This window comes from Cucurbita pepo, chromosome LG01 (genome assembly GCF_002806865.2).
Source record: "Cucurbita pepo subsp. pepo cultivar mu-cu-16 chromosome LG01, ASM280686v2, whole genome shotgun sequence".
Lineage (NCBI taxonomy): Eukaryota > Viridiplantae > Streptophyta > Magnoliopsida > Cucurbitales > Cucurbitaceae > Cucurbita > Cucurbita pepo.
Window position 1 is genome coordinate 16,573,995 of NC_036638.1, and position 9,683 is coordinate 16,583,677.

The following is a 9,683-nucleotide window of genomic DNA, read 5'->3' on the forward strand; positions in this document are numbered from 1 at the left end:
GATATAAATATTGTTTTTAGCAAGTGGATGGCATTAGCAAATTGGGTGGCTTTCTTTTTTTCTATTATTGGTAGAAAAAGAGGAAGAGTTGCAACTTTAATGCTTATAAAATATGGTCTTTGAAGGTTAAAGTTTTTCCAATATTTTTTAAGAGATTTTGCATTAAGAGTTTACTAAATCTAAAATATTTATAATTTTGTCTTTATAACTTTAATACCTTTTTAGGGTTTTTGTTATTAATTTTTATTATTTTAAAATTACGCTGAATTCTAATTTTGTTAAAATATAAATATAACATAAATATTTACGAAAGTTGCAACTTTATATGTATAGTTATTTACGGATAAAGGTCAAAATTTTGTGTGAAGCTAAGGACAACCTTGAAATATATATATGATCGTTTTTCATGATAGCTTTTGATGTATTGCTTTAGTGAGTTATTTTGAAATAATTGAAAAACTCAAATGTATAAAACATCATCGAATCAGGAAAATCATCACCTATATACCGAAAGAACTCAAGTTAGCAATATTGAAAATAGAATGTACTAAAAATTAATTGTAACTGCCCAAATCCACCGCTAGCAGATATTGTCCTATTTGGGCTTTCCCTTAAGGCTTTAAAGGGAAGGTTTCCACACCATGTGGTTTGTTCTCCTCCCCAACCAATGTGGGACATTACAATCCACCCTCCCCCCTTCGGAGTCCAACGTCCTCGTTGGCACTATTTCCTTCCTCCAATCGATGTGGGACCGCCCCCAAATCCACCCCACTTTGGGGCCAGTATCCTTACTGGACACCGCCCACTTTGGGGCCAGCATCCTGTGTCTACCCCCCTTCGGGGAACAAAGAAGGTTGGCACATTGTTCGATGTCTGGCTTTGATACCATTTGTAATGGCTTAGATCCACCACTAGCAGATATTGTCCTCTTTGAGACTTTCCCTTTCAAGCTTTCCCTTTCAAGCTTTCCCTCAAGGCTTTAGGGAAAAGTTTCCACACCCTTATAAATGGTGGTTTGTTCTCCTCCCCAATCATTGTGGAACATCACATTAAGTGGACAGGTGATTAGGTGGATAGAGCATGCATGGATGAAGACGAGCAGGATACAATGGCTAGATTCCTTGATGGATTGAACCAACAACTTGCCCATTAAGTGAACAGGTCGAGAATAAAACTTTATATACAAAAATTGCCCATAATATGCAAAAATTGTTACACGTGTCAAAATTGAAGGCAACTAGCTCGGAAATAAAATTTTATACACGAAAAATTAAAAAATTTATCTCTAAAGTGCTCGATAAATTAAGCGATTTGTTTGTACATGGGACCTAAAACATATAATAAATAATAAACAAATGAAGCTCCCAAATTACACAAACATATAAATACAATCCCTTCAAAAAATAAAGAGTTTATAAATGCATACATGCTTGCACAACAAGAAACCCTCTTGTTAAGAAAGCCTCCATTTTAAGGGTTTTGCTAAAAGGCAACTCCACTATGCTTTCCCCAACATCATCTCCTCTCCTTTTATCATCCTTTTTCTTTAAAACTCCCTCTTTTACAGAGATCCGTTCTTTTAATAATCTTGGAGGACAGCCATGGATGACTCAGCTGTTAGCTTTTAAGTTTCAGATTCACCATTTCACTCCCTCTATATATCTGTGGAGAATTGGAGGAATGTTGATCATTCACACCAATCTTTCCTCTGTTTTTACCTCAGATACTAACAAGTAGAAGCAGAGGAAAATGGAAGCTTTGATGAAGCAAGACGTCGTTGGGATCCCGTTTGGTATGGCAGCTTTTCGGCCGGCTGAGAAGTCGTTGAAGAGATTGTTCCCTGCTCCGGTCGGTAATCAGTCCCCCGACGGTGAACCTCGGGCAAAACAATGTAAAACTTCTGTCTTTTTTTAAGGTGTTTATGTGTTTGTAGAGAGAAAATGGTGACTGAATTTAGAGGATTTTGTGAATGTTTGCAGGTAGAGAGGATGCAGTTGTTAGCAGGGGGAAGAAGGTTGGGAGTTTTGTCGATGGAGTTAGACAACATGGTAAGCTTTTTGTTTGTTTGTTTTTGCTTCTTCATTAGACTGAATGAGTGAATAGAATCTGTTTATAAAATTCATACATCTGTGATACGAAGATAGTCTCATATCGGTGATCTCGAGTATATGACTGAGAACAGCCTCTATATTGAAGTGATGCATTTTCAGGATAGCATTATTGTAACAGCTTAAGCCCACCACTAGCAAATATTGTTAAAACGCGTCTTTGAGCTTTCCCTTTCGAGCTTTCCCTCGAGGTTTTTACAACGCGTCTGCTAGGGAGAGGTTTCTACACCCTTATAAAGAATGTTTCGTTTTCCTCCTCAACCGATGCGAGATCTCACAATTATACAATAGGTAAAGTCTAAAGTGGACGATCTGATATTGTTATGGTTATAATGGAGAAGCTTGTTGTCATAACAGTAATCATTCATAGCAACAAATCTTCTTATACGAGCATAATTATGAAGTGATCCAAGCATGTAAAAGAACACTGAATTTGAATGCATTTTTTGATCTTTCGTAGACGGGCAACTCTTATTATCCTTCATTTAACTACACGTAGGATAAAGGGTTTGGATCTCAGACCTTTTGACCGAGAGCATAGGCAGATTACGAACGATAAATCTATAAGGCCTATAACTTAGACATTTCGACGTCTCATTAAACAGTTCACAGTTCAAATATGATTGCTCGAGATGAACTTATGTCTGTATGGTTTGGTTTGTGCAGCTGCAGTGAGATTAGGACAAAAGATCAGAGAAACAGTGAAGGGAAAGTTGAGTTTAGGAGCAAAGATTCTTCAAGTTGGTGGATTGAGGAAAGGAAAGCAGCTATTTAGTTTAAAAGAAGGAGAGAAGCTATTGAAGGTTTGTCAATGCCATTTGTCAACCACAGCAGGACCTCTTTCAGGTCTTCTCTTCATATCAACGCACAAACTTGCCTTTTGCAGTGACAAATCCCTCAAACTCTCTTCCCCAACTGGAGAGCTCCTAAAATTTCATTACAAGGTCACCTCTCTCTCTCTCTTAAACACAAAACTAAGCTAAAGAATGTTATGATTCCAAAGATTTTTCTCTACTTTTGCCGAATTCGAACGTTTTTTGTCCCTCGTTAAGATTTCGCTCAGCCTCTATCGTGTTTTCTGAACTCTTTGTGATACAAATTCAGGTGGTGATTCCAGTGGGAAGAATAGAGAGAGTGAATCAAAGTAAGAATGTGATGAAGCCTTCACAGAAGTACTTAGAGATTGTAACAGTGGATAATTTCGATTTCTGGTTCATGGGGTTTCAGAATTTCCAAAAAACATTCAGATTTCTTCAACAGGAGTGGAAGATTAACTGCTAGTTATAAGTTTGGTACTTGGGGGAAATGTGTTAAGTAGAAGTGTTTTCTTTTCTTTTGTTTTTCTTGTGCTTCATATTTAATTTAATTATTGGAGATAAGGAAGACTAGATAGATAGATAAGATCCAATTTGTACAAATTCAACTAGTGTCAATATAAGTTGATATGTTATATATAGGTTCGGTGTTCGCTTCCAAATTAACTCTACTTCGTTGTTATGTAAAGTTTTACACTTAACTTCGTCCTATCTTGTTCATCTTATACACACTCATGTTCTTGTTCTAGCACACACCAGCATAAGTCAAGAATGATCAACACCACAAAAATACAATTGAACAGTGATCTATATTGAAAACTAATGAATTGTTGGCTTTTTGCATGCTCTCACATGTATACAAGAACGAACAATGTTGTATAAAAAGAAGAAAAGAATCGGGTAAAATGGTGAGCGACCAACTCAAATTTGAGCTAACGGGACTCTCTACAACAAGTAAGCACACAGTCTGCTAAAAACTGACTAAGCTGAGAAGTGTATAGTTTTGGGTCATTCCTAAAATGATCTACATGAGGGGTGGACACAAAATTGCAAGCTCTAACCTCTCGTCCTGCTTGTCGTTGCTCTTTGATGAATGATTCCACAGAATCGGCTGGGATAACGCGATCTGCTGAGCTGTAGATATACAGTTGAGGGCAGCTTGGTTGTGACGATGATAACGTGTCCAACACGTCAGATAGCCTCCTAGTAGAAAAACAGGACAACTTTTGTCTTTTAGATTTCTTGATCTGGTTGGTTAATGAAGTACAAAAAATCTAAACATATTTGTAAAAAGAAACGAAACTATCATGCTTATTGTAACCGCCCAAGCCCACCGCTTATCGATATTGTTGTTTTTAGGCTTTTCCCTCCAGGTTTTAAAACGGGTCTAATATGGAGAGGTTTCCGCACCCTTATAAGAAATGTCATTCCCCTCTCCAACCGATGTGGGATCTCACAATCCACTCCCTTTCGGGGCCCAGCGTCCTCACTGGCCCTCGTTCCCCTCTCCAATCAATGTGGATCATTTTCTTGCATTTGTTTAGTATATATTGGTTATAATGATCACTTTTAAAAGGGGAACTACCTGTTCACGGTCGGTAGTTTCAAAACAACACCAAAAATCTTCTCCAAAACTAATAGAAGTGCTGCTTCAGTAACTGCAGGTTTAGGTACGATATCTTCCTTACTGCTGATTGGTACTTCCATCCCTGTGCTGTCCAAGGTTGCCAATCCTTTTGTTGCTACACTGTTCTTTTTCAAAAAGGCTGCAGAGAAGCCTGATGCCCAGACCTACAAAAGCATTAACAAAATTTAACAAACACTTCCTCTCATAATTTCTTCAACAGGAAACTCAAATAGAAACACAGAGACGGCCTACAATTCTAAATAAAAGAGGCGGTAGAAATCTAAATGACCAACAAAAAGGTATTCTTAACTCTAAATTCATAGAGAAAATAAGGAGTTGAACAAACAAAAATTTATCCTTATCTATAACTTGATATATAGAGGAAATGCAAGGTAAAAATGGCTACTCTAGTTTTTTTGTATATAATTCTATGATAGGTTGATGCGATGGTGACTGAGTTTGGGATAGGTTGATGGTCATCCCATGATCAAAGAAAGCTTCATATTTCAAGGTTACTTATTGTGGTGCGTGTAACGGCGAGCTACAAATTTTTGAATGAAAAGAAAGGGAACTGGGGTCAAAATGATGCAATAGTAACATCTCATTGACAAAGAACAATACTGTCACATCAAGGCCGCCATTTACCTGAGGGTCAGGAGCTGCAACAGGGGCAGAATCTACAATGCAGCCCTTAATCCTTCCCATTACAGAAGAATCATGCTTCTGAAACTTCTCCAGAATAGCTCCATAACTGCATCGAGATAAATCCAAAGGAACAATCACATAAAGAAATTTGTTCAAGAAAAGCCAAAGGTGCTATCACTCTGTGTGCACGTTAAATGAAGAGGGAAAAAATAACGTACGTTAACCATCCAGTATTGCTAAAAGTGTGAAACACCAGGTTCTTTCCGTGCTCCTCTTCCAACCAATCAGCAAGATGATTCACAAGCAAGTCAATGTGCTGTTCAACTTTCCCATCAAGTTGATACGTGAGTATCTCAGCCATTGGAAAAGTAAAGGTAATGGCATGAAAACCCCTTGAAGTATACCATTCGGCGTATCTCTTTAAATGTTTCTGCTTTGCTCCCAACCATCCTAATAAAACCACCACCGTCCTAGATTTTGCCACGGAACAAGCAGAACTACCGCTAATATCTAAAGAAGTTGGCTCTGGTAAATGCCATCTGTACATAACCTCAGAAGGTGGGGAAGAAAATTTAGGTGAAGGTGCAACCTGTTTTGATGCCTTGGTCAATGCAGCTGACTGATATAAATTAGAGAGAACGGTGGAAGACACCAAAGACGCGTGCAAGTTTCTAACATAGTCGCAACTGGTAGTTGGAATCGGAAAGCTAAACTTAAGGACAGGTGCATGAATTTTGGTGACAAATGATAAGTTTTCAAGCTTTGAAACAAAAGCAAATGACGTCCTTGATTCCTTTAAGAAATCTAAAGTTGAATTATGGGATAAATCTGAAAAAGAAGAAGAAGAAGCAGCCTCTGTTGGTCTCTGAGATGGTAACTTATCTGAAAAGTCAGAGGAAATAGAAGCAACGGCCACAGCAGTTACAGCAATGAATGGTCGTTGAAGGATTCCGGACAAGGAACCCATATCTAAAACACAAATCAAAATATCTCATGCCAATCGCAGATAACTCTGAAAGAACATTAAGCAAAAACCAACGGTCGAGCAATCTAAGATGTAGACGACCCAGAAAGCGGGGCCTTTCTATGAGATCACCTGCTGTACCAAGAAATAAAAAACTGAACGCGTTAATGAGTAAACAAGATGCACATATAAAAAGGGAGGTCCAAGTATCAAAGTTTGGTCATACGCACAAGAAAAAGGATCTTCGAATAGATCTTTGAAACTGTTCAAGAAAATCAGGCTGTCACCTACTTTGACAGCCGGATCTTATGTTTATCCTCGAACCAAACCGTCCAAGAAGTTTCCTTGAAAATGGTGGGTTTGGTCAAGCCCTCTTCCCGTTCCCACCCACGCACGTTCCTGAAACAGGAAAAGGAACGTCTCCAAGTGTTACGATTAAATTGCATTACATTTTTAAACTAGGAATTGGGAACATCCCCAAAAAGAGAAAAAGGAAAAAGAATTAGTTGACGCCACGTGTTGTGACTCCAGCCAAAGAACTCGGTGAGGATAGCGACACAACTCCAGAAAAACCAGAAGCCCCACAAAGAAGAGACCATTGATAAGGATGTGTAACTTATGCGTTGCCGTCCATAACAAATGTTGAGAAGAATGAAAAAGTGGACCAGACAACAAACATACCGATTAATTTCCAATCTAAGTAAACAAATTAATTTGATAAACAGTGCAAGAACCATCCGGATCGACTACGCTAACCTCAAACTCAAAAAAGATGAATCTATTCAAGCCCTACAAGAACGGCAGATAAACGACGCACGTTTCGCACGACAAGTCATAATCCCACGCTGACTTGGTCAGGAAAAAACCCCCCCGTTGATTTTCAAACTCTGTATGAGAATTTGGAAACGGGTCTCAAAAAATAAAGTAATTCAATAGAAAATCACCCCTCGTACTTCAAACAAATCAATTTAATGTTTTCACATTAGAAAATTTGATACTAATTCGTCAAATAATTCCGTAGAAAATCACAGGGTGCTTCTCTTTCTGTAGTACAGACGGTCAAATCGGAGAAAGAACATTAATTTTCCACAATGCGCTGGTCCTGACCTACTAACAAATTGAAATTACAAAAAACATTCCTCCCTATAAACTAATACCGGGTCGTAAAATCGGTATCGGAGGCCACGTCCCTCCAAATTACCCTATAATTCAACCTCAAACAGATTTCAATCCATTGCAACAGAATCTATAAAAATCAGGTGAAATAATCGACATTGAACAAATCTTATCATCGGACTTCAATCCGCCCGAAAGGGAAACACCAGAATATCAATCGAGAAAGGGGAAAAACGCGAAAATCGCTCGTCGACGGATAAGCCCGAAATCAGAACAAAACAGAGAAAATCACAAGAAAACAAACAGGAACAGGAACACAAAAACTACAATCACAGAACATGAAATCGAATCGAAGAATGAAAAATGCAGGTCCATAGAGAGAAACAAAAACAAAAACAAAAACAAAACAAAAACAAAACATACCGTCGAAGGAGAGAAGGAAAGAGAGAAATCTCGAAAGCAAAACACTGCTTTGTTACTTGTTTTTTCTGAAATTTGATTACGTTTAAGAACACGAATCGAACGAACAAACGAATGGCAGAGAAGAAAAGCGAGCACGGTGAGGAACGAAAATTCCGCAATATTTATATTTATTTTCTTTTTTATTTTTTAAAAATCTATTTTATTTTTTCAAATCCCAATCCTATTCCAAGATTGGCTGAGGATTAAAATTCTAATTTAATTTGAAAAATATATTGTAATTTTAAAATTTATGGAAAATAGTAGAAATATTCTCCCCACCTTCATCATCCCCAGACAATTATGCACCACCGAGAGTCGGGTTTCCGGTTTGTCCACGATAGAGTAGCTGCCCCGCTTGCAAACATTACCTTCATATCCAAAAACTTCAAATCTAAATGAAACATTCCCAAATTTCTTGACCCTGATTGATAGTAACAGATTGCCTGGGCTTCCCGAGCCATATCCCGAGGATCTCATACAATAGATTCAATCCAATTTTAGGGCGTTTGGAGGGGTTTGTCTCTCACTCCGATTAGGAAATAAGCTGAACAAAAGACATACGACTTGAATCATCGAGTTGCATATAGAAATAAAACAAACCACAACGAGGACAATGGAAAACACGACAAACTTGTCAAACTCGACGAACCCCTGGTGGAGTGTTGAATAAAAGTAAACATTAGGATATTATCTTATTTGTCACACATCTTTAGTCTCTAGTCTGTCTCAACTATAATGTTTTATTTTTCTCAAGCTTCGAACTTTTGACCTTTTTTTTTTTGTCAAAATTATAATACTTTAAAAATTATTATTTTTTTATATACGTTAACGAGTCATGTTATTAAGAAAGTTCTTTGAAAGGTATCAGCTGATGCGTGGAGTCGAAACCCACTATATTTGGATTAACAAGTATATAACTATCGGGATGCCCTAAGACATTAGGAGTATAATACATTTCGAGAGCGGGTTACCAGGAGGTTTCGGGAGGAACCAATCTTATCTAGGATCACAAATTTTAAATTTGTTTATGAAGATTGGATCGAAAATATAACCCGAGCAAAAAAACGCTACCACCTAGACGAAAGGATTTAATCATTTGTTTATATATTTACATATATTAAAAGAAAATAAGCTTTTAATAAGGTAATCAATTTGTTTTTATTCAAATAATTATAATAAAATTATGAGGTTCTAGGCATGCACCTCACCACTTTCTACATCCATTAAATGAGGGTAAATTTGGAATTTTTGCCAACTTATAAATTATAATTAAATGAGTTTAGGTATAATTAAAGCATATTTTTAAAGGTATTTTCAATAAAACTAATTATTTCAATATATATTTTAATTTATTAAGTTATATACAATACTATATTAAATTTAAATGTGATTTTGTTAATTATAAATATATGTCTTAATTTAACTACAAAATCGAACAAATACAAGAAAACAAAATAGATTGGCTTATCTGGTTCGGGAGGCTGAGTCGTCTTGTAATGATTACGAATAACCTCTTTTTTCATTTCTCTGGTTCAATTGTTTTCTCTTCGTTGTCGGTGTCAGCTAGGACTAATAGCACCTTGACAACATAATGGCCTTGCCCGAGACCACTTCAATGTTGCGTTAGGAGATGCAAACATATTGCACCCTAAAAGACCTTCTACGCCATTTTAAGGAAGATAAAAAAAACTTTCATTTTGAGATCCCGATGTAGAATGAAATTTTATCTATTTTCAAATTAAAGAGTAATAAAATTTGTTATTACTTTTTTTACTTTTATTTGTATGTATTTTTAAAAATAATATATATAATACTTTTTTCTTTTAAAAAAAATTAATGTTTTTGGAATATGTGAAAATATATTCTCATGGAATATTCCCATGCTTCAAGAGGATTGGGTGAAGCATATGCCCATAAAGAATCAAAATTTTGTCCCATCAAATATT

General features: G+C 36.7%; 2 protein-coding genes across 5 annotated transcripts; one reads left to right on the plus strand and one right to left on the minus strand.

Moving 5' to 3' along the window:
• Positions 1 to 1,476: 1,476 nt before the first annotated feature.
• On the plus strand, positions 1,477 to 3,605 carry LOC111810160 (GEM-like protein 4). The gene is made up of 4 exons (XM_023696763.1): positions 1,477 to 1,891; positions 1,980 to 2,048; positions 2,775 to 3,052; positions 3,213 to 3,605. The coding sequence occupies exons 1-4, from the start codon at positions 1,750 to 1,752 to the stop codon at positions 3,387 to 3,389; spliced, it is 666 nt and encodes a 221-aa protein (XP_023552531.1). The 5' UTR covers positions 1,477 to 1,749; the 3' UTR covers positions 3,390 to 3,605.
• A 108-nt stretch (positions 3,606 to 3,713) lies between these two features.
• On the minus strand, positions 3,714 to 7,773 carry LOC111810137 (transmembrane protein 53-like). 4 transcript variants are annotated; one of them, XM_023696752.1, is made up of 6 exons: positions 7,699 to 7,773; positions 6,390 to 6,558; positions 5,414 to 6,291; positions 5,196 to 5,301; positions 4,509 to 4,714; positions 3,714 to 4,126 (listed from the first exon to the last, which is right to left on the minus strand). In XM_023696752.1, the coding sequence occupies exons 3-6, from the start codon at positions 6,160 to 6,162 to the stop codon at positions 3,856 to 3,858; spliced, it is 1,332 nt and encodes a 443-aa protein (XP_023552520.1). In that variant the 5' UTR covers positions 6,163 to 6,291; positions 6,390 to 6,558; positions 7,699 to 7,773; the 3' UTR covers positions 3,714 to 3,855. The 4 variants fall into 4 exon arrangements, with proteins under 4 accessions (XP_023552520.1, XP_023552493.1, XP_023552509.1 ...); XM_023696725.1 differs by having other exon boundaries at positions 5,414 to 6,294; XM_023696741.1 differs by having other exon boundaries at positions 5,414 to 6,314.
• Positions 7,774 to 9,683: the final 1,910 nt, after the last annotated feature.

Bases quoted from the DNA above. Each gene is read 5' to 3' on its own strand.
- LOC111810137 (XM_023696752.1), bottom strand. From the start codon at position 6,162: ATGGGTTCCTTGTCCGGAATCCTTCAACGACCATTCATTGCTGTAACT. The intron at 4,715-5,195 runs GTAAATGGCGGC...ATGCTTTTGTAG, and splicing joins TTGCAGCTCCTGACCCTCAG to GTCTGGGCATCAGGCTTCTC. The intron at 4,127-4,508 runs GTAGTTCCCCTT...TTTTTCTACTAG, and splicing joins AAACTACCGACCGTGAACAG to GAGGCTATCTGACGTGTTGG.
- LOC111810160 (XM_023696763.1), top strand. From the start codon at position 1,750: ATGGAAGCTTTGATGAAGCAAGACGTCGTTGGGATCCCGTTTGGTATG. The intron at 1,892-1,979 runs GTAAAACTTCTG...GAATGTTTGCAG, and splicing joins TGAACCTCGGGCAAAACAAT to GTAGAGAGGATGCAGTTGTT. The intron at 2,049-2,774 runs GTAAGCTTTTTG...TGGTTTGTGCAG, and splicing joins CGATGGAGTTAGACAACATG to CTGCAGTGAGATTAGGACAA.